This window comes from Marmota flaviventris, chromosome 6, assembly GCF_047511675.1.
Source record: "Marmota flaviventris isolate mMarFla1 chromosome 6, mMarFla1.hap1, whole genome shotgun sequence".
Classification (NCBI taxonomy): domain Eukaryota; kingdom Metazoa; phylum Chordata; class Mammalia; order Rodentia; family Sciuridae; genus Marmota; species Marmota flaviventris.
Genome location: NC_092503.1, coordinates 100,363,215 through 100,387,306, shown reverse-complemented (window position 1 = coordinate 100,387,306; position 24,092 = coordinate 100,363,215). Strand labels below are relative to the sequence as shown.

General features: G+C 38.8%; 1 protein-coding gene across 1 annotated transcript in view; it reads left to right on the top strand.

The window, feature by feature from the left end:
* Positions 1-24,092, top strand: part of Lrrc1 (leucine rich repeat containing 1) — a 123,101-nt gene that overhangs the window by 62,035 nt on the left and 36,974 nt on the right. Inside the window, exons 3-4 of the mRNA XM_027938289.2 lie at positions 13,593-13,671; positions 17,649-17,738. Of these exons, the coding sequence (XP_027794090.1) occupies positions 13,593-13,671; positions 17,649-17,738 (169 nt within the window). The remainder of the gene's footprint in view (positions 1-13,592; positions 13,672-17,648; positions 17,739-24,092) is intronic.

The window sequence follows — 24,092 nt, the reverse complement described above, 5'->3', positions numbered from 1 at the left end:
GTTGCAAACCTGCCCCCTTCCCATCCTCTTCCCCGACCTTCTTCTCCCACCCTTAACTAAGCAACAAAACAGCTTTCCCTTACTGGGCTGCTGTTTTATTTCCCATTTGAGACTGTCTAATCAATCCTTTAGCACAGCTTTTAAAAGTGGGATCTGGCTGGGCGCGGTGGTGCACACCTGTAATCCCAGTGGTTCTGGAGGCTGAGGCAGGAGGATCATGACTTCAAAGCCAGTCTCAGCAAAAACGAGGTGTTGAACAACTCAGTGAGACCCTGTTTGTAAATAAAAAGTGAAAAAATTCTAAATAAAATACAAAATAGGGCTGTGCCCTATTTTGGTCGAGTGCCCCCGAGTTCAATCCTCAGTACCCCCTTCACCACTCCCCCCCGCAAAAAAAAAAGTGGGATCTGTATCAGCATAAGAGCAGAAATAGCTTTATAGGAGTAAATAGTGGACTTAAGTACAGATACCACACTAAAATGGCCAGGGCTGCATATTAAGACTCACCTGAAGTAGGTTTTTTGTTTGTTTGTTTTTAACAATGCACAAATCCCTCCCCAATTGCCTTTTTGAACTCGCAGGTGTTGGTGGATTATGAGATGCTATGTCTGAAAACCACTAAAGTTAAATGTCCCAATATTTTCCAGAGGTTGGCGTATGACTCCCTTTATCTGTACCTCCTGAAGTGCTGGGTTAAAATGCAGATTCTTACCAAGGCCCTAGATCTGCTAGATCACACCTTTCTCCATGGTGCCAGGTGATTTCTTTTTTGTGTTCTGAAGTTTGAGAGTCCCCAACCTCTGGGATACTCAGCAGTTGTATTAGATATGGGTTGGGGATGTGCTTTGGAAAAAACTGGTGAGATTGCCTACTCTCCCCCCATCATGAAGTACTGGAGATTGAACCTAGGGACACTTTACCACTGCACTCAGTCAGCCCTTTTAAATTTTTTAATTTGAAACAAGTTCCCGCTAAGTTGGTAAGGCTGGCCTCAAACTCCAGTCTCCCAAATTGCTGGGATTATGGCCCTGTGCCATCATGCCCAACCAAAACTGTTGAGGATGCAAACTGTCTAGTTTTTCTGGCCCTGTCCTTCTGGAGAGCTGTTTATTCCTAGTCTTGTGCCCTCTCACTTTCTCTCTGTTACCCAGAGAATATATTTAGGTCTGAACAACTCATTCAGCCCATAGTGGAGTCTCTCAGTTAATGGACCTAGGGCATGGTGTAGAGATGTAAGAGGCAAACAGAATTAGTGGGATGTTTATCCCAGTGGCAGAGATAAGGAATACTTTAAAAAGTAACACAGAAACTGGCACCATAGGATTCATGCCAAGGGCATAGGCTGGGCCAGAGGGGTTCCTGGGGGAACTCAGACAAGGAAGAGATTCTTACAGTCTGAGGACGATGGGGAAGGCTTGGGGAAGTTGGACTTTCTTCATCAAAGTCTTCATCATTTGGGAGACTCATTTCCTAAAGAATTTTGATACAGAAATACCATAAGTTTTAAATTTTGTCCATATTAAATGAGAATAATTAAAATAAGCTATAATTTTGAGTGAAAAATGAAGTGTCTGATGAATGCAACATTTGTTTTTGATTTTTTGGTTGCTATTTTGTTCAAGAGCAAGTAGCTATTAATCAGAATCATATATATTTTTTCTTGGTTTTGGAAGGAGGTTAAGCACAAAGAATGCCAAATTATTATTATTATTGTTATTTTGTCTTCACATTATTACATACGATGCCTAACATTTAATATTCTGAATTCTTTTTCACCCTTGGGTTAACAGTGTGTTTCAGTGGGGTGGTATCAGCATCTTGTGTTTCAAACACATTTGTGTTGAAGCCAGCATAAAAGGAGAGGCTAAGATGTAAAAGTTATTTTGGTAATTGTGGCTGGAATGAAGTGAAAACCTTCTGGGTTGGGATTTTTTTTTTTTTTTTTTTTTTTGCCAGTACAAGCACCAAGACTTGTATAAAATAAAATTTCACAAAGCATTCCTTCTTTGTCTTGTACTCCCTCCTGTACCATGCAGAGCCCATTACCAGTCAGTCTTCATGTGCACTGGAATTGCTGGTTAGAATTACACCTTTGTAGGGCCAGCTGCCTCCTGGGTAAGTCTGTAGTGCTTCGAATAAATGGGATTCATTTGAAAAAGTTCTCCTTTTAACATTTTTTTTTCACCCTGCACACCCAGAAGAACAGCTGTGGCAGCAAACACGGAGTTGGATCATGCATTCATATTTAGTCTTGTTTGACAATCCCAGATATTTTTAAGCAGGATTGAGTCAGGCAGCCCTCAGCACAGCCTTCAGACTGTCATAATCAGCCAGCCTGTTTGGCACACAAGGACCTTGTTTTATCCCAGTAGTAAATAAATCTAAATGAAGCAATATGATGTACTGAATGTATCCGAAGTCACAACATTCAGTATTTTACTACAGCCTGTCAGCATCTCTTTTTACATGCTTGTTCTGTTCACTGCTCATTGTTTTATTCCTTGTACTTATGAATTCTGTCTGTGGCCAGGTCTTGATTCATGCTTTTTATATATAATAGAATCCTGTGGGTTTGTGCCAGGGTAGCCCTCCCTTGCTCTCTCTCTCCCTCCCTCCCTTCCTTCTTCTCTCCTACCATGTGGCCTTGCCAAGCAGACTCAGTGTGCATCTGTGCCCTGAAGGGTTTCATACTGTGGCAACTCATTTCCTAAAGATCAGGGGATTTGGTCATTTCCCTCTCCTGGGTCTGTGGATCTCATCCATGAGCTTTCTCTTGAGTTAGGGGGTTTCCTTGCACCGTGGCGTTCTGCTCCCAGGCTTCCTTTCTGTCTCTTCCACATAGACGAGGTCTGAAGTCTTCATGCCCAGGTTCTGTTCTCATGTTGTGTGGCTGCCCTCCTTGTCTCCTTCTGAGAAGGACTTCTGTCTGCTGCTCTGCGGACTGCTCAGAAATTTGAAATAAATGGATCAAACCCAAACACATTAAAATGAACTTTCCCTTGACTTTGCTGCTCTTTCCCTTCGGGGGGCTGCCATGCCCATAAGCCAAGCACCCACTCTCAGCCTTGAGTAAAGGGGGGTTGCACTGGCATCGCATAGCATGTGCTGTGTAAAGCAAGTAGACTTTACCTTCGCTTGTCAAGGAAGTGCTTCAGCTCTGGACTTGAGTGTTACCCAGTGGGATTGGGCAACCCCTTTTTGAAACATTGTCCCCTGCCTTATTTGGGTAGAATATTCTATCGAATGCCTTTTTCCTAATAAATAGAGGGGTTCTCTTGCCTTCCAGCATGGAAGAGGACCCTTGAGGTTGTAGAGTCATCTGTAACCCCAGCTTTGTGAAAAAGTACTTCCGTGTCCATGTGGTCTTTTCGTCACCAGCCCAAACCATGCAGAGTGATCCTGATTCTATAGCCTGCACAGGATGTTGGGGATACCTTCCAAGCTATAACCTTGGATACTTTCCAAGCTATAACCCTTCTCTCTTCTCCTAATTGCCTGGCTTATTATTGAAGGTATACTTTACCCCAGGTTCTCAAGCTTGGAGATTTAAGAGAACAGTGGTTTTAAATATATAGAAATAAATTATATTTTATTCCTGTGTCATACAGAAATATAAATATGATTTATGTAAATTCAGTCACCTGCACTCTTAAGCAGAAGGTAATGAAACTGGGAAATATGTCCCTCCAGACCACAAGAGAATAGGAAGATGCAAGATTAGATCCAGTCTCCCCCTCCTGGGTTCCCCTTCCCTAGGCACTGGCCATGTAATGCAGTTGGAGGCAAGTGAACAGCTTTCTGTTTTCTGCAAGGGTGGCTGGTGATAGAGGCAGAAGGGCTTTAGGGCACTTCTGTAAATGAAGCACTTGATGGGAAGCATGACTGGGGCGGAGCCAGTCATGTTAGAACAAAACAGACAGGAATTGCCACCAGGGCATGAGTAAAGGGTCTGTTCATCTCCCAGACCTCTTTCCTTCACATGGCTATTTGATGTGGAGTGAGGAACAGGAAGCAGACATGCAAATGAAATCCAAAGAAGGGAAAGAAAACAGAATCTCTGTCACCGACTCCTAGCCCCATGCTGGCCAGTGGCTCAGTGCACAAAGGCTTGGGAGTTGAGCGATGCTGAATATAGAACTCACAGAGTTTTTGAATTCTCTAAGTTTAGATAGACTTGGGACAGGTGAACTTGTATAAGAATCATATGATTTGTTGGAAAGGCCTCAGAATTTGAAAAACTTCTGAACAGTCTTAGATTCTATAAGGAAATGTGTCTGGAGACTATGTACTAATGGGCCAGGCTTTAGGGAGTGTAATGTTATGTCCAAAAGAATGGTGCTTATCCTCATCAAAAGCTCCTACCACTTCTCTTCATAATGACACTGACGAAATTTCTGTAGGCAGGTTGAGCATCCCTCACTAGAAAATTGAAAATCCCAAATGCTCCAAGATCTAAAATTATGACAGGACTGCACAATGGAAAATTCCATACCTGATCTTATGTGATGAGTGTCAATCAAATAAAAAGAATATTGTATAAAATTACCTACTTCATGTATAAGGTGAAATTCATTCATAAATGCATTTAGGGTTTTGACTTGGGTCCCCTCCCCAAAGTGTCTCATTACGTATATGCCAAGTACTTCAAACTCTGAAAAATTCCTAAAATGTAAATACTTTGGATCCCAAGCATTGCAGACAAGAGACAATCTGCATAATATTCTCTTACTTCTCACACCATCTACAGGTGTGTGTGTCTGTCTACACTAATGGCTTCTCAGTATCCAGCTGGGGGAAGCACTGCTGGACTGTAACTGATGGCAGTCATCAAATTACTCTGTCTTAACTAGACAAAGTCACCTCTAGAGTTTATGCTATTAGCCTAAACTGAAATGAAGACAGTTCTATAAAATTGTCACACAATTGATCACAAATCTGGCTCCAGCCTCTTTGAGATTGGTGCCAGCCAATCTGGGCAGTGTAATTTCTTTAATGGGATCCAACAGGATGGCAGACTCTTTGGTTTTGGAAGGAGGTTAAGTACAAAGAATGCCAAACTGCCCACATTATGATGATGATGATGATGATGATGATGATTTTGTCTTAAACCCTTTAATGGGATCCAACAGGATGGCAACAACAGCAAAACTATCACCATCATTTAGTAAAAGACAGATTTCAACCTGCCAGTCAGGTTATAATACCCAGTTAAATGAAAGTCCTAATAAATAGATAGATAGATAGATAGATAGATAGATAGATAGATAGATAGATTGATTGATTGATTTGGCTTTGTGATTAGAAAAGCTTATCACAGTCTCCCTATTCTCATATGTCAACTATGAAAATCGTGTCTCAGACTAGAATCTGGCAGCTACTGTTTTACACTCATATGTCTCCTCCTCTTTATCCTCACCCTTTGAGGTCTAGCTTCCCCTCAAACCTCTCTGCTTACATCCTCTCAAAGACCAGATTCCTAACAGCCCAGCCCACATCCTTCACACCTGTCACATCGCTATGTTGGTCCACACTCTTTGCTCTCTTGACTTCTGTGGCTGCTCCTGCAGTTCTCTTCCCCTCTGCCTGCTGAGTTTCCAGGGAAGCCTGTGTCCCTTCCTTGTCTGCAACAGCCAGGTCACTCTGCCCTCTTGCTCCTCTTACCTCATACTGCTCATCCACCCCCATCTCTGGATAAGCTGACTGCCAGACAGCATCTCTTGTTTCTCCTTCCTTACCCTGTCTCTGTGTGCATTCCTCTGGCATCTCTAACCCCAACAGCATGTCTGGGGCTGATTGAATCTGACTTTGCAGATCTCAACTGATACTTGTCAGTCTTTCCCAGGAGAGGAATGGAAATTCCGAAGTCCTGCTCTTTTACGTATCAGCTGGGTAACCTTGGACAATTTATTTAATGTTCTGAACCGCCTTCTCCATCTGTCAGTGAGACTGCTACTGTCTGTCTCAGAATTTGTTGTAAGAATTAGAGATGATGTATGTAAAATGTCAGTCACAATGCCTGGTACTTCACAGGGCCTCAAAAATGGCAGCTGTCCTGCTTTGCAGTAACATAGTCAGGTGGGCTTGGAGGAAAATGGTTCCTCTTTTTGGATTCATAGGTGTCACTTTACCTGATCTGGGTCTGTCCCCTGCTGTTTGACCAATGTTTAGGACTTGTCACTTGTATCTAAGATGGCAGTGACAACAGTTGTCAAGTGACTAATTTCACTGGAGCCTTCTCTAAGCAATAATAGGAAGTTGGTTAGCAATTTCTAAGTTGTATCTAAAATAGAGATATTGTCCTAAAAAAACAAAAAAAGAAGTGTCTATATGGCTGAAAGAAGGTCAGCGTGTGCACCCTTGATCCCCTGATGGCTGGCTGAAGCATGCACATTAGCTCAGCATTGACCATGAGGAGCTATAGTGGCGATAGTGCACACTTCCTCACTAGAAGTTGCTCTAGAATTTTGAGAAATCAGTGCACAAGCAAGAAAATTGATCTACTTAATTAATTCCTCTCATAAGAAGGGACAGTGTTGTATGGAAAAAGGATCAAGTTATATAATGTTGTGTTTTACTTTGCACCATTCATAGCATTTTAGTATTGTTGAATATAGAAGGTGCTTGGTACCAGTGTTAATAGTTGATTGAAAGCTGAGTTTACCTGAAGCTCACATTTAATATATTTTCTCTTTGTAGACCAAAAATGTAAATGTAATTAAACTCTTGACTGAGCCTTGAGGTGACTTACAGAATATTGATGGGGAAGTTAGCAGCCTCTGGTATCCATGTGCTGACTTGGGAGTTGCTGATGCCTGTCAGGGTTGCCTCTGCCAGGTCCAGAGGACCTCTTTAAGAGGCAGTTTGTGAAGTAGCTGTATTTGTGATGGTACTATCATCTGTTTATCTCATATTTTTTTTTGTATGTCTCTGCTTTTGTTTAACATTATTGATGTGGCATTGAGGTATTGTCTTTAAATTCTTGACAGGGGCTTGCTAAGGGCCTTGATAAGTTGCTGAGGCTCACAATCCTCTTGCCTCAGCCTCACAGTTGGCTGGGATTACAGGCTTGTGCCACCACCCCCTGCTCTTTTCTAATCTAAGATTGAATACTTATAACAAAACCCTTAAAGACTCAGCTCTTACTACATGGGCAGACTTCTTGATATTTTTCCCCTCTGGTCTGAGTATGTGCCCAGAGTAAGAGGAGGATAAGAAAATGTATGCCTTAGGCCCCACTGGTTGATATAAAAAATGACCCACGTTTTAAACCAACCTGGGCCATTCCGTGGGGATTACCTTTTTTCCCTTCTTTCATCCTTTACATTTGTGGACTTTACCAAGCTATCATATACATGATCTCATTTTACCACTCAGTAGACCTGTGAGGTAGATGAGACAGAGATTCCAAAATCTCTTTCACGAGGAGGCAGAGACCCAGAGTGGTTGAGATTATCTTTATCAAATGAGGATGCTGCCAGGAAATCTGCTGTCTGTTCCAGATCTGGGAGTTAGTCAGTAGTATCATTAAGCACCTGCCATGAGCCCATACTCTGGTAAAGGTAGGAATACAGTAGAGGACAAAAGAGGTCTTGTCCCTGACCTAGAAGATGATATATCCAGTGGGTGGGTTATTGAATAAATTTTTATAGATAATAACTGTTAAGCAGATGTTCAAATAAGAAGTATTGGGCACTATGAGAGGCCTAATCTTTTTATTTGAGGGCATTTGTGGAAGATTTAATTGAAACTTTAAGGTACAATATTGCTTTTTTGTAAGTACAGTAAGTAAGAAATGATCATGAAACATTTTAGTATTTTGTACTTAATCAAATACTATGCTTAATTTTAAGAGTATGTCATGACAAGAAGTCATAAAGATTAACAATCCCAAAGAATTAAGTAAGGGTAAAATTTTCATGTTAAAGTTTCTTCTTTATCACTTTGGTATTTTTATTATGTATCTTGAAAATAAATTTTAATTTGGCTTGTTAAATCAAAAGATTTTGGTAAAGAGAACATTTATATCTACCCTAAGACAGCTTGGAAGATGTGCTTCCTGCTGGTCTCTTGGGCTGAGCTGCTGAGGTCCCAGGAGGCACCATCCTGTGCACTCACAAGTGGTGTCCACCCCCTGACCTTCACTTGGTCTTTCTAGAGACAAGATAATGTCATGATGAGGCTCACGGGCTCCGGAGCAAGATGCCTCAGGTTAATCCTGGCTCTCCCACTTGCTTGCCACGTTCACTTGGGGAATGTGCTTACCCTTTTGGTGCCTTACTTTCTTCCTTAACAGTGGAGATGAAGACACATCTTCTTTGGAGTCGTTGTGAAGATTTAAGCAGTGTTTAGAACTGTAACTGGTACCAGTAAGTGTGCAGTCAGGTGCTGTTGCTGCTGGTTTATGATCACAGTGCTTAGTAAAGAGCACCCCCAAGTGCAGTGAGGCTAGAACCAGGAGAATGAAACTGACTTGCTTTTCTTTCTGTAAGACCCTGTCCCTGTTAGCACCTTGTACTGGGTATGATGTTTGCCACCTTACTGTGTGTATGGTAGTCCTGATGCAGTAAATGTAGCTGGCTACTTGCTTAGCTCTTGCTTTACTTTTAAGAAAATTTTAACTTACTAACTTTCGGTATGATGTGTCCTGAGATTTAAAATGTTATTGTGATTATGCAAAGACAGTTAATTGACAGAGATAATAATTTTCCATCTTTAAGCAGTTTTAGTCTCTTTTAACTTTCTATTTACAAGTGCCATGAATATGAATTATATAATCTTAAGAGAATGGCTTCAAAAATATTTTAAGTCTTATGTTTCTCTTTGCAATTCATGCTATTCTCAATGGAAAGAACCTGGCATTATAAATTACTGATGTCAGGTAGTTCTTGAACCAAGAAGAAAAGGGACTATTTATATAGAATAAGAAGAAATTCCTGTGAATAATTTATTCATGGGGCTGGGGATGTAGCTCAAGCGGTAGCACGCTTGCCTGGCATGCGTGCGACCCGGGTTTGATCCTGAGCACCACATACAAACAAAGATGTTGTGTCTGCCGATAACTAAAAAATAAAATATTAAAATTCTCTCTCTCTCTTTAAAAAAATAATTTATTCATAAGAATTTATTATAATATGATAGACAACTAGGCTGGCTGTCCACATTCTCCATGAAAGGAAATACCCAGGGTGCTTGCTAAAAGTCTCTCATATATGGGGGAAGCTGAGATGTTGTTCAGTCACCAGGCTCCAACACAAGAAGTTTCCCTTAGATAGTGATAGATTTTCAGAAAAGGTTGTGGTCCATCTTGAAAATCCTATAAATATGGGAATCCCTTGGTTTCTTAAGCATATAAAGTAAGATTAGGTGTTCACTGCTTTTGGGGTGGGATGGGGTAGAATCTCCGCTTGCTGTGTTAAAAATGAACACTGAGAAAAGAATACGACCTCTGGGAAGAGCAGGGAATGCCATTTTCAATCACTTCTTAAGTGACAGTATCTGTTGTGAACACTATATTCTGTTTCACAAGTCCTCTGGCAAATGGTACTGGGATTGTTGTCAGCCTGGTGGTGTTGAAGGAGACCTTTTGCACCAACAGAACTTAGGACTAATTGTAAACGTCTTGTATGCCGGCTGTAATTAGCAGTTATGTTGGCAAACTACAGATGGTGGGGAACCCTTCATACAACTAAATCTTATTAATCGACAGTGATTCTTTTTTTAAAAAATAATGGTAGTTATGCCTTTTTATTACATAAAGTACTTCTGAAGATTGAAAGCAAATAAAAGTGCAATTTTTAAATATATGCATAAGACATATATTAAATGATAGTAAAAGAATAGGATGGTTTATTTTTATAGATAATAATTTCAAAGATTTCATTAACATTTTTCACTTGTTAATTGCCTTTTCAATTAAGAAATGCTGCCTAAATTCTAATAAAACAATTTGTGGTTTTAGTATTATTTGACCTTGTTTCTTCCTCTTTAAAAACTAAAGAAAATGTTTTAGTGAAATTCTAATCACTTTCTAAATATTTGTAGAAACTAATTAATTTATTTTATAGTTCCTTTTTTATTAGAGCATTATAATTATACATAGTATTTGGGTTCATTTTGACAAAATTATATATATATATATAATTTAATTTAATATAATTAAATTAAAATTTAATTTCAATCCCTTCTCCCCCTTCCCCTTTTCTCCCTCCTCTACTCTACTGAGCTTCCTTTCACCTTTTAGTATTAAATGACAACAATTCTTCTATTTATGGTGCTGGGGTGCTGGGGATGGAATCCCGGGCCTCTCACAGGCTAAGCAAGACTCTACCACTGGATTACATTCCCAGCCCAATTGAAAACAATTCTAATCAGAATTAATGACAGCTTAAAGTGGGTCCAAATTAAAAAGGTTAACTTAGGAAATTTGTAAGGAAAACATTAATTTTACAATCAACCTGAGATATTTTGTAAATAATAAATTTTATGATTTTATTCTTGGGTTTATGTGGAATAAGGTCAGTTATGAATTAATAAACTATGATTTAAAACATTTTTCTTTTTTGTCTTCATAGAAGCTTGAGCTGAGTGTTAGCAAGTAGAAGTTGTGTTATATACCTTAATGATTAGATGAAAATTAATAATTAATTTCTCATTAATAATACTAAGTATTATTACTTTAGTAAATACATAATAATACTAAATATATAATAAATATTTCTATTACTTATATGTGAGTAGATGCCTATTCAGGGTTTAATAAAAAATTTTTGTTGAATAATTTTTTAAAAATCAGCAAAGGGGCTGGGGATGTGGCTCAAGTGGTAGCACGCTCACCTGGCATGCATGTGGCCCTGGGTTCAGTCCTCAGCACCACGTACAAATAAAGATGTTGTGTCTGCCACAAACTAAAAAAAAAATAAATAAATAAATACTAAAACCCCTCTCTCTCTCTCTCTCTCTCTCTCTCTCTCAAAAAAAAAAAAAAAAATCAGCAAAAACCCTTGACATCTCTCTGTTAACGATGCTACTCTTCTTCAGTTTGCTTGGCCTTCTTTATTGTTACCACAACCCTAAGTTTGTGTCTGGGCTTCTCCTCTGCTGTCACTGGTTCAGAGCACATCAGAAATGACATTTGGTTCTATTTGCTCTTTACTATGGTGTATGTACATTTTAGCCTAGAGAGGGAATACCTTCCTGCATTCCAGACCTCTGGGTCACCTCTGACTGGATTTGGTCCAGCTGTGTTCTCTGGCCACCATTGCCATTATCCTTTGATTCTTGGATTCCAAACCAGCCCTGCCCAGAGTTTCTTGGAGTCGCTATTCACATAGCCCTTGGTTGGCTCATCTTTTCAGGTTCATGCTTTCGTTGTTTTCCTGTGACCATGTTTTATTTATTTTTCTAATTTGCTCTAATTAGTTACACATGACAGTAGAGTGCATTTTGATATATTATACACAAGGTTCATGCTTTTGATGCTCTGAGTAACAGACATCTACATAACTGACATCCCTTAGCTGATGCTGTTTTTCCTTGATAAGGTAACAGCCACTGTAGAATTTGTGTCTTGAAGTGTGGCTGGACATTCTGCCTCAGCACTTGTAGGGCACCTCTTTTCTCAGCCTCATATAGACTATTCTCTGGAACCCAAGGTATTTTATTTAGGCAGAGAGACCTTATGGAGTGTCCAGGTTGGCCAGTGCTTTTCAGACCTAGGCAAGCGTGTGGCTGCCTCTCTTGCCTTAACAGCAGTGCTAACCCTGTCCTGCATTTAGGGTTTCTGTTCTTTGTTAAATGTGGCAGTGCTGGACTTCAGCATCTGTGGCCAGCTCTCAGTGAAATAGGTAGCGACCAGCGAATCACTTAATCTCTTTGAACCTTAGTGCCTATTATGGGCAATGGAAGTTAAAATAACATATTTTTGAAGGGAATAAATAAGGTAATGTTTATCAAGAGGCTGCTGCTATGTTTGTTATCTCAGGGCCCACAAATGCTTTGAGTTTTAAAATTTCATTCCAGACCCAGCTGTGGACAACATTGTCTGTTAACCTATCTATCTACCTATCATGTTTATGAAATTAGGATCTTAATGGGTGTTTCCCACTCTTACATAACCATGTAAGGCTGATAATACTGTGAGAAAAACATCATCACACATTCAAATGTTTTAGGCTTTTAAATTTGAAATAAAAACTCTCATGTGGCATTTGATTACTCCAAGATTGTTGGAGCAAGACATCCATTTCTCCCTTTTCCTCTCCAACCCCCAATTTAGAAATATTAAGTGTGTTTTGGCTCAGTCTGCATTTGTCAAACTGGTGGAAGAAACAGCATGGGACCAGGGGAACCATTTCTATTTTCGCCCTTCTCCATGTTGATATGTCCAAAGTAAATGTATTCTTGAAATTAAATGCTATGAACTAAACTTTTAAAGCCCTAAAAGCTATAATCTTAGGGTTTGTACCAAGAGAACAAGGAATTCAAAATAACATTTTTTGGTCATTTAAAAATCACAATATTTAGTGGCCAATAAAGACAACAATATTCAGCCTCATTAGTAATAAAAGGAATATAAAATACAGTGTTGCTGGACTATTTAACCAACAAAAAGAGAGATGTTGAATTGGGCATCTTGGACAGGCTAATGAAGGTATAAATAGGTACAGACTGTCTCCCCTCTAAAGCAACTTAACAATATTTATCAAGTGCTGAAGAGATGTTAATGCCTTGGACACAGTAATTCTACTTCTGGGAACTTAGCCTAAGGAAATAATCAGGAATTGGCATAAATATAATTATAACATCAGGAACTTGGAAACAACCTAAATGTCCAACAATGGGGGATTGATTAAATGAAGTCTGAAAATATATGCAATGTGTTTTTCTGCCATTAGGAATGGAAGACTATTTGAAAAATGATCAAGGAAAAAAGTTTGTAAAAATAATGTAAATTTAAAAAATGTAATGAACCTAGTATTTTGAAATACAGCCTGTTTACATACATGCGCGCGCGCGCGTGTGTGTGGACTGAAAGTATTTTAGAGTAAAATATTATCTTGGGGTGATAAGAGTGTTGTTGTTTTAAATTTTCTTCTTTATACTTTATTTTTAAAGTTCTTATGTTTGTATCAGAAAAAAATCCCTAATTTAAAAATGTACTACTTTGGCAAACTTTGTACTCATAAAACCATGTGAAAACATAAGAAAAAAATTCTAATGGGAATTAGGACCGAATGCTGTCAGTGACTTGTGATAAGGTGGGACTTGGTGGTAATCGGATGGTGGTTCTTTTTAATAATTTTTCTTTAATGTCCTTCCATTAATAATGTATTTCTATTAGGAAAGCAAGAATAAGTGTTCAAAACTCCTTTATAAATCTATGCCATGTTTGAATTAAGGTAGCAATTTCTAGATATTCTGCCCACCCCACTCCACCCCAGTTTTGGAGATGGAACCCAGGGTCTTATACATGCTAGGCAAGTTCTCTACCACTGAGACGTACTTCCAGCCCCTGGGTATTCCCTTTGACAGTGGTCTATCTTGAAAAATATGAAAATATTAACAATGCTGGTAAATTTTCTTTACTCCTACAGATATTCCTGAGATTCCAGAAAGCATCTCATTCTGTAAAGCACTGCAGATAGCCGACTTCAGCGGAAACCCACTGACTAGGTAACCTTTCTGCTTACTCTTCTATCTGTAGTATTAAGGATATCGTTTTTGAAAGCCAGGTGGAGGACACTGTGAGGTTACCTATTTTGGAGGTGCCATATGCATTCTTGTCTTTATTAAGGATGGGTGAGTTACCTAAATATTTAGTTATACATAGTGCACAATGAAAAGCATACTGTCTATACAAACACTGAAAAGATGTTGTAGAGATAAAGGGGAAGAACATAGGAGTGTATGAAATAGGAGTGAGGAGAGAATTTCTGAAGAAATATGAAGAAATGTTAGAGTTCATGTATCCCCCATTGATCCCGCCTGATATATTGGATAAGACTGAAATCCAACCTCTCCAAGAGTTTATTCCATCGTTAACCAAGGAAAAGTCTTATTAGATCTGTATTTCCCCCTCCAGTAATGAAACATTTGTAATCTCAATTTTCCTGTAACTCGCCTTTAAAAAATAAAACCCCCTCAAAACTGTGATTTCCTTACTTTAGCAATAGCTGTGGGGATTTCTTTGGGTTTATCCCACCAAACAAAGCCACCTGTTGCTGTTTTGCCACTTACTCCAGCTCTGCCCTTCTGGTATTTCACAGCAGGACTGAGGAGGCATTGCTGAGATCCTCTCTTTCTGCCTCTTGACATAAGTCATGAGTCCCTGACTGCTGGCCTCCAGGTGTCTTTGTTGCCATGGCAACTGAGTTGGTGGCCATGTGGCGATAGACATCCCTTGGGATTTTATTCTAGAGTTCGGTCAGGGCCAGGTGGGTCCATCTCTAGAATTTTTCAAAGCTCTGTAAGCAGCCTTAGCAGTGTGGTATTCTTCCTTGAGATTGAAGTAGAATTTGGAATTCACCTTACTTATTTTAGAATTGCTTGGGACATCTTGAGTCTAGAGTACTGGAGAAATAAATACCCTGTTTACTTTTGTTTTGGCCATATCCTTATTTTCAAGAAGTAAATGTGTTTTTAAAATATTTCTGGTTTTCCTTTTTTGAATTTCAGTGACAGGGTTGCCTTTACCATTTATAACTGGAAAACAGTGATCCAGGAAGCTGTAGCCTGACAGTGCTCTAACTCATCACTGTCCTCAGGTCTTACCCTCTTTCCTCGCCATCTTCCCTCAGTTTGCCTCTCTTCTAAAAACCACCTGAAACTCCCTGTTTTAGTTAGCTTTTTCATTGCTTTGACTAAAAGACTCAACCGGAACAATTTTAGAGGAGGAAACGTTTATCTGGGGGCTCATGGTTTCAGAGGCCTCGGTCCATAGACAGTAAGCTTTATTCCTTGGGGCTCAAGGTGAGGCAGAACACCAGGGCAGGAGAGTGTGGCAGAGGGAAGTTGCTCACTTGATGATCAGGAAGCACAGAGACTCCACTCACTAGCTACAAAATATGTACCCCAAAGGCATGACCCACCTCCTCCAGCCACGCCCTACCCACTTTCAGTTACCACTCAGTTAATCCCCATCAGGGGGTTAATTCACTGATTGGGTTAAGGCTCTCATAACCCAATTATTTCTTCTCCAACCCTCTTCTATTGACTCACACATAAGCTTTTGGGATATACCTCACATCCAAGCCATAACAATGTCCCTGTCAAATAAGTCACTTCTAGATGTGCTATGCAAGCCTCTCCTTGTCTGCACTTTAGCTTAGCCTGTCTCTCCACCCTATTGTCCTCTGTTTCCTGTGTCAGACATCACTCTCTGCTTTAATAAAGTGCTTCTACTTAGTTCATTTTTTTTTCATATTCTTTCTTTTTGTGCTGAAGATCAAACTGTCTAGATCAGTGCGCTACCACTGAACCATACCCCTAGCCCCAGGTACTTCATTTCACACCTGTGAAATGAACTGTCTCTCCTTCACTGAACCAACCCTTTCACCTCCCTACAAAGCAGCCTGAGCATTGCACATCTTCAGGAAGCCTTTCCTGCTTACTCTCCATGGCCCCCTCCTCTGAGCTTTTATAGAACGCTCTTGTGTACATTTTTCATAACACTTGAAATTTACACTTAAGTTATCCCTTTGACCACGACTTCCCAATTGAATTGAGGAAGTTACTTATTTTCTCTCTATAACTTATTACTGTATTTCCAGCCCAACTGTAGTTCCCGGAATGGAGTAAGTGCTCAATAAATGCTTGTTGAACTGAACCAGGTTAGGCAAGTGGGCAAATTTTCTTTGTGCTGCTATTCAGCTTTTTTTTTTTTTTTAGTTGCTAGTGGACCTTTATTTATTTATTTTGTATATGTAGTGCTGAGAATCGAACTCAGTGCCTTCACACATGCTAGGCAAGCGCTTGACCACTGAGCCATGACCCCAGCCCGCGCTGTTCAGCTTTTTTAAACCACTCAGTTGCTTAGTCCTTTTTTCAGCTTTTCTTCTCTAATGCTGGCTGACATTTGACTTCACCATTCTCAAAACTCTCCACTGGAACACACCAAGATTGCATGAGGTTTTACTTATATTTTATCCTGGGCTCCTATTTGGTGGATTTCTTAAAGCAATCCATTTCCATTTGGAAGGTATGCTGTGAGTTGAAGGGACCTTTGTTGGTTACTGACTCTGCCCACTTATATTATGACTAAAGAAACAACGAAGGCTCAGATAGTTGGCTGGCCTTTCAGTTGGTGCAGCTATTGAGTGGGAAGCTCAGACTTCAGCTTCCCTGGACTTAAGTCTCTGCTTCTTCCTCACCTTATACTAGCTTGGCTCTGAATGTTAACAGCCAGTAAAAAAATGCAAATCAGACATTTAGAACATTTGCTTATGTTTAAGGACATTTCATCTAGTTTTAGAATTTTTTAAAAAAAATGATATGTACTGTCTGGTTAAAAACTTAGGCAAACCAGATGTGTTGATTTTTTTGAAATTATAGGTAATAAGCTAACTCTTCTAAAAACATAATTCAATGATTATATACATTCTAGTTAATACCTTAATTCTAAGGGCCTGAATTTGATTTTGAAGTCAGGCCTTAACCTATGTTAAATGTCAAACTGTAACATATTTTATTCTCACCTTCCAAAAAAGAATCTAGAAGAAGAAAAATAAAAGATTCCAGTTTAGAGACTACCATTAAAGTCAGAAATTTCTCCCTGCTGAAAAAGTAACAGATTTGTGGTTCTATTGTCTATACTAACAGATTTGTGTGTATGCATTGTGTTTTATTTCAGATGCAGTGAGATCTTTTTGCCTTTAGTGATATTTTTTCTTTTTTATTTATCCCTGCATGCATACTGGTAACCATAGGAATACTGAAAGTAAAATTTCTTTGTAAATTTTAAATAATGATTTTATTTTGAAGCCTTACTATTCTGCAGAGTTTAAGGACATACAAAAAAACTGCTTTTGTGTAGAAGAACATAGTGAAACACATAATTATCTCAAGTGAGTGACATTTTGAATTAAAAGAAAAAAGTTAAGAAAGTAGCAATTGGCTGTCAGCTGATCAATTCTAAGTAATCCTTTGCTCTGGGTATTATAAGCTACAGGAAGAAACATTTTTGAGCAGCTGTCTTGTGTTTTGTTGTAATCTTGTGGGCGGATGAAATTTTCTCTTTATTTTCTGCTAATCAATAAAGTGTTTTCACTCTTAGGCACTTTCAGCTGCTGTGGCAATTTGTCAGTTGTTTTGTTTTTTTATAGAGTATTCAATAGTCCCACAATAGTTCCCCCTTTATTCTTAGAACCTGCCTATCTGTTCTCTTTATTTCTGCATTACTCTATCAATAAGTATTCTGTCATGCCCCTATACTTCAATTAGGTAGATGAAACATTTGTTTTTTTCTTTGAAAGTGTCATGTGTGTGTGTGTGTGTGTGTGTGTGTGTGTAAAGTCAAGGTATACATGTCACCTACAATGTAATTTTGAAGAGGTTGTTTCAGTTAGCACAGAGAAGTCACCATCACGTTTATGCTTATTACATATTGCTGTTCTTTTTAATTAACATCTTTTTTGTTGTTTTTATTGTTATAGGTTACCAGAAAGCTTTCCTGAATTACAGAATTTAACATGTCTTTCTGTAAATGACATCTCATTACAGTCTCTGCCTGAAAATATTGGCAAGTAAGTTTTTATGTGCAGTTTGTGATTATAAGACTGAAAGGACATCTGTATCATTAGCTCTATCCTCCTCCCCTTTTATAGCTCTTATTTTCAAAAGCCATTTACCTATTTTTCATTATTACCTTTAAGAAAGATCATAGCCAGCCTCCTTATTTTTGCATTCAATTGCTCCTAAATCTTAATGGTTCTAAACTATGCTGCTACTTTTAAGAAACATAATGTGTTTGGAAGCTCTCTTTAATGGATTCCAAAGCAGTAGTTAACTTAAGCAAAGTAAATGATTTACTTACTAGTATGTAGTGAATACTACTGGAAATTATCATCTGCTGATGGTAATTTTAAACCTTATTTAGGGAATAGGGCCCACAAAGGACTCCACTATAAACTTAAAAGAATGTGCCCCTAAACAGCAGCTATGTCTGACAGCACTTGTGAATTGTAGCCCTGAGAACAGGGAGTGACGATGGATGGCCTGCTTGGAAAACAGAAGTGAGTGGAGATTGGGTGACACTTTTAAAAATTGAATTATTTATTTATTCTAATTTGTTATACACTATGGCATAATGCAATTCATTTCATGTTACACATATAGAGCACAATTTTTCAAGTCACTGATTGTACACAAAGTATTTTCACATCATTTGTATCTTCATACATGTACTTACAGTAATGATGTCTAACTCATTCCACCATCATTCCTACCCCCTTGTCCACTTCCTTCCCCTCCCTCCCCTTTGCCCTATCTTAAGTTCCTCCATTCCTCCCATGTTCCCGCCCCATCCCCAGCCCCCATCACCATTATGAGTCAGCATCCTCATATCAAAGAAAACATTGGGCCTTTGATTTTTTTGGGATTGACTTACTTCACTTGGCATTATATTCTCCAACTCTATCCATTTACCTGCAAATGCCATGAGTTTATTCTCTTTTAATGCTGAGTAATGTTCCATTGTGTGTATATATACACCAAAGTTTCCCTATCCATTCATCTACTGGAGGGCATCTAGGTTGGTTCCACAATTTAGCTATTATGAATTGAGCTGCTATAAACATTGATATGGCTGTGTCCCTGTACTATGCTGTTTTTAAGTCCTTTGGGTATTGACCGAGGAATGGGATAGCTGAGTCAAATGGTGGTTCCATTCCAAGTTTTCCAAGGAATCTCCATACTGCTTTCCAGATTGGCTGGACCAATTTGCAATCCCACCAGCAATGGATGAGTGTGCCTTTTCCCCACAACCTTGCCAACACTTATTGTTGTTTGTATTTTTGATAGCTGCTATTCTGACTGGAGTGAGATGAAATTAGAGTAGTTTTGATTTGCATTTCTCTAATTGCTAGATATGTTGAACATTTTATTTTTTTCATATGTTTGTTGATTGATTGTATATCCTCTTCTGAGAAGTGTCTGTTCAGTTCCTTGGCCCATTTATTGACTGGGTTACTTGTTTTATTGTTGTTAAGTTCTTAGAGTGCTTTGTATATCCTAGCAATTAGTACTCTATCTGATGTGCTTGTGGTAAAGATTTGCTCCCATTCTGTAGGCTCTCTATTCACCTCACTGATTGTTTCTTTTGCTGAGAAGAAGCTTTTTAGTTTGAATCCATTTCATTTATTGACTCTTGATATTAATTCTTGCTTTATAGTAGTCTTATTAAGGAAGTTTGGACCTAATCTGACATGATGGAGATTTGAGCCTACTTTTTCTTCCATTAGGCGCAAAGTCTCTGGTTTAATTCCTAGGTCCTTGAGGGGATGGCACTTTTTCACGCGGCTAGTATACAAATAGTGGGGGAGGTAGGCATGGCAAAAGATCAAATCCTTTGAGGAAGGGATGTGTGCTGGTGAGTAAATGCTGTTAGACACTCCCATAAATAACTAGTTGAATTATCTCAGCAGACCTTCTTCTTTTCTCTAGGACCTAGTAGTGATGTAACGGTTCTTCTTTAACTATTTAAAAGAAAAGCCCAATTGGCTGACCTTAATCAGGGACCAAGGGTCCCAGTCCTGTCTGGAGTGATTTCCTGCCTTTTACCTGTCTTGCCTGAGTTCTAAGACAAAATGGAAACTGCCCTTTGAGAACCACAATGGGAGGGTTGAGCCCAGTCTTCTGACTGTGTCCTGCAAAGGTTCTCTCTGTAGAGGTCCACAGGCATTTTCAACAGGCACCTCTGCCCCTCCTTTACCTCTGGGATCCTGTTTCAGACAGCAAGTCGATGTTTTTCTGAGATGCATGCTGGTGTTTTAACTTTGTGCCAGCTGACTTGCTGATCAAGCATTGTGTCCTTCGCTCATAGGAGGGGAAAGGGGTTGTAAGCCTCCAGTGCACCCCAAGTGTACAGCATCCATGGCAGAAGAACAGCAGTGTTCTACTGTGGAGTTCATGCGCTCACACTTTAATTTTATTATATAAAATTTCATTTATTTGTAATTTAAAAATCCTTAAATATAGTAGCCACTAAACATCCTAAATGACTCTGCCTCCTCCTACTGCTTAAGGTCTCTGAGATTCAATTCTCTTGTTATGCTCCCTCCCACTCATTCCCAGCCTGCTGCTAGCTCAGTGGTTATCTCTTCTAGCCCCTGATTCTTACCCCTCCCCTTTTGCTTTATGTCTTTTTATAAAGATTTAATGCTTTAAGAGAAAATATGTTCTTCTTAAACCAGAGTTTGATTAAATACTCTACTGCACTGTTTTAATAGAAAATGTTTAATAAACATTTTAGAAAAAAATGATAATATTCCTTATTATATTCTCTATTAATATCTGTACTTGCTTGTTTAGAATTTTTTGTGTATCTGCAATTTCTGTCAATAATAGGGGTAGTTTGTTTTTAGATTTAATCAGCTTGTGTTTACTGTTAGAACATTACACATACTGATTGGTATCCCCAGGCCAGGAAAAAAAAAAGCCATTTATTAGGTCAGTTTTTGAAAATAAGAAATAGAGAGTTTCCTTTCTTGGTTATTAATGTGTTTGGTACTGAAGTAAGAAATGTGATTTTTTTCCTGTTGAGTTTAAGATTTCTGCTCAAGTAATGTTCAAGTAATAACCTGTCCTCCAAGTATAGACTGACTTAGTAGAAAGGCATAAAAGAACAAACACCCGTTGAGAAGACTGGGATCCCCTGGGATCCTAGGCCATGATGAAGAAGTGCTTGAAAGAGTTGAAATAAGGAATTGTTGAGGAAGTCTCAGATTATACATATGCATGTTGTTTTGGGGAAAACTTAGGAACTTTCCTCAGGGAAGAGATTCTTCATTTTCACAAAGGATTCTCAACTGGTTTCTTTACAGCATTTAACATATTTGATTAACCAAATATTTAGTAACCAGTACAATTTCTCAGAGAGTGAGTGGTTTTGTAAAGAAGAAGGCACACCTATTCAATCTTCCAAAAAAATTGAAAAGGGCATGAAATAGTCATTTGAATGATCCTTACTTTTATAGAATAGGAAGTATAATTTTTGCAAAAATTCACCCTGCTTATTTAATCAAAGGAGTAAACAACATTAGTGTTGACCTTTTGAGCATCCATGAAGACAGGTCTTCTGTTTCTCCTCCTGGCACCTAATGCAATACTTGGCATTAACATGCAGAGATATGGATTTCTCAAGGACTTGGACCTCCTGGGGATGGGCAAGAACACCCAGGCTGGGAGGAGAGGGCCATAGGCTATATCTAAGACAAGCCGACTTCAGCGAGTGCTTTGAAGCTGGGCTTCTGTAAGCATCTCTCCTGTCATGTGTTTCATTTATCCAGGGTCAGTTACGTTGAACAGGTTTTGGGAGTTGATGACAGAACTGGAATTAAAATTTGACCTCTTGGTCCCAATCTATTTTTTCCCTATTTTTCCATCACCATAGACCTTGGTTCTGGGAGGCTTTATGGGCTCAGTAAGTTTTTCTTAGTACTCCTAGAAATATCTAACAGTTCTAATTAGTAAATAGATTCAAAAAACTTAATAAGTATTTATGTCCTAACAACCTTGTAACTATTTTTTGGTGGCAGGGGGGAGTATAAATAGTATAAATAAGTTGAAGGAATATTTTTCTTTTATTCTCAAGTATCCCCAATTCTTTATTTTGGGACGTGAGTACCTATTGTGGACTGCTCATCTTCCCTAACCACCACCTCATTGCTCTTTCCACGTTGATTTGTTACCCAGTACTTGCTTTTCATCATAGTAATCACTAAAAACCCTTGAGAGGAACATAGTGCTGCCTAATGTTGAAACTGAACTACTGAGCTAGGTCCACATGGAGCCCAACAGATGTTGAATATTCCTATTTTGCTCTCAAATTAAAAGTATCCTGTGGTGCCCCTGTAGGTTTGCAGCTGCTTCCCTGGGTGTCTCTGTGCAGGTTGCAGTAAATTGTTGCTGTCTTCAGTGCTTGGGGAGTACATGCGTCACCCATTGCTGTATGAGAAGAAATTGGTGTTTTTTTTTTTTTCCTTTTCTTTTAATCTAAACAATCCAGAAAGAATTGCATCCTCCACTCAGTCCCTGAGTCACATGTGACTGCTGGCTATGTCTAGAGGAGCTTCTGGAGAGGAGATTGAATATCCCACAAGCAAAAGGGTTTAGCACCATGTTGGTTGGTGAGCTTTCAGTGCATTGCCAAGCATTGCAGGTCATGTACAATGCTTAGTGGCTACACTACAGGTAACCACCAATCTGGTTTGAAAAAGTGAGTCTGAAATACAAATGCTTCTCAATTTACAGTGGAAATTACATTGCCATAAACCCATTGTAAGTTGGAAATGTCATCAGTCAAAAGGCATTTAATGCACCTAACCCTAGTGAAGATAGTAGCTTGGCAGCCCTGTACCAGTTAGAGTGTTGGGTGTTTCACCTCAGGATCACATGGCTGAATAGGAAGGAGTCCCAGCTCACAGCTACTACCCAGCATCTCAATAAAGTGTATGGTAGTGACTATCACTAGCTCAGAAAAAGATCAGAATTCAACTGTATGCATATCACCTTTGTATCACTTTAAAGTTGACAAATTTTCAGTTGAACTTTTCAGGCCTGGCTATAGTAGAATTGTATAACACTTTGTAATGAGATGAGGAGGGGTCATGGAATCTTTTGAATTACATGGAGGTATACTGCTTTTTTATGCAGAATTTCACATTTCTCATTTACCAGGATAAGCATGTCCCAAATTCGCTGACCCTTTTCTTTAACAGCAGGTAGTTTCCAGCACATCCATATGTTACTCAGTCCTTCAGAGCACAGATGATGTTCACTGATAAGTGGGAAACTCACTCAGTGGATTTTTAAACCTTTTGTTAAAAAATACAGAAGTGAAACGTCTTCTGATTAGTGTTCATGAACAAGTAACATTTCCTCATCAGAGAAGATGGTATCTTACCAGTTGAATCTCAATAGATGTTTCCCTAATTAGAAGAAATTTAAAAAATTAGTATGTTGATTTATGAAGCTGATGGGGCATTCTTCTTGAATTACTGTAGTTTGGTGAGGTATCTTTTTTCATCTTTTATAGTTAAACAGTTATAAGTTAAGTAACTTATAACAGGTTGTTTTGTCACCAAATGTAAAACAAAAGATTTTAAAAATAAAGCATTTCAATCCCATTGCTCTTACTAATAAGAGATGAAAAGATGTTTGTCTCTTTAATAAAATATTTTTCTTTTTTTTAAACTCTTCAATAAAATTCTTGTTTTTATGTATATTTTGTGGTATGCACAATATATTGGCACATATATTTGTCTGTTTTAAAAATAAATGTAAGGATTATGAAGGTATATTCTTAAATGTATGAAGACTACCATTCTAGAATAGAATGTGTGGGGGTCAGCTCAGTTCTGTGCCAGTGGTTCTCAGAATCCACTTTCCATGCCTCCAGGGGTTCCTTTGATATCTCTCCAGGGCTTGTTGAGAGTGGGAAGCAGTGGTCTTGTTGGGGTTTGGGGGTCTCTTGTTTCCTGTTGTGTCAGTGCAACTCTGCTGTTACCTGCTAGATTTTTGGGTTGGGACTATAATGCTTGCTTTAAAAAATCTGCCACAACTGTTTTAATTGTTAAACTTGGAAACTGCAGTTTCAAATGCTTGGTAGTTTATTGTAGCATCAAGCATGGTGAAATTTTTACCATGCTGTCTATAGATCCTTACAAGCTCTGCTCAAACCAAACTACAAAGCTTTTCATAAAAGTGAACTTTAAAATTTTTAACCTGCCTCTTCTCTTTTCCAAACAGGCTGAATCTTTTCCTCAGTTAATGATTGAAATTCTACCTCTCTTATGTCACACCTTACCCAATTGGAAAGGTGAAATAGATCCCAAACCCGTATGTTCTGTGGCCTACCTTTTACTGAGGAGTAAAAGCTG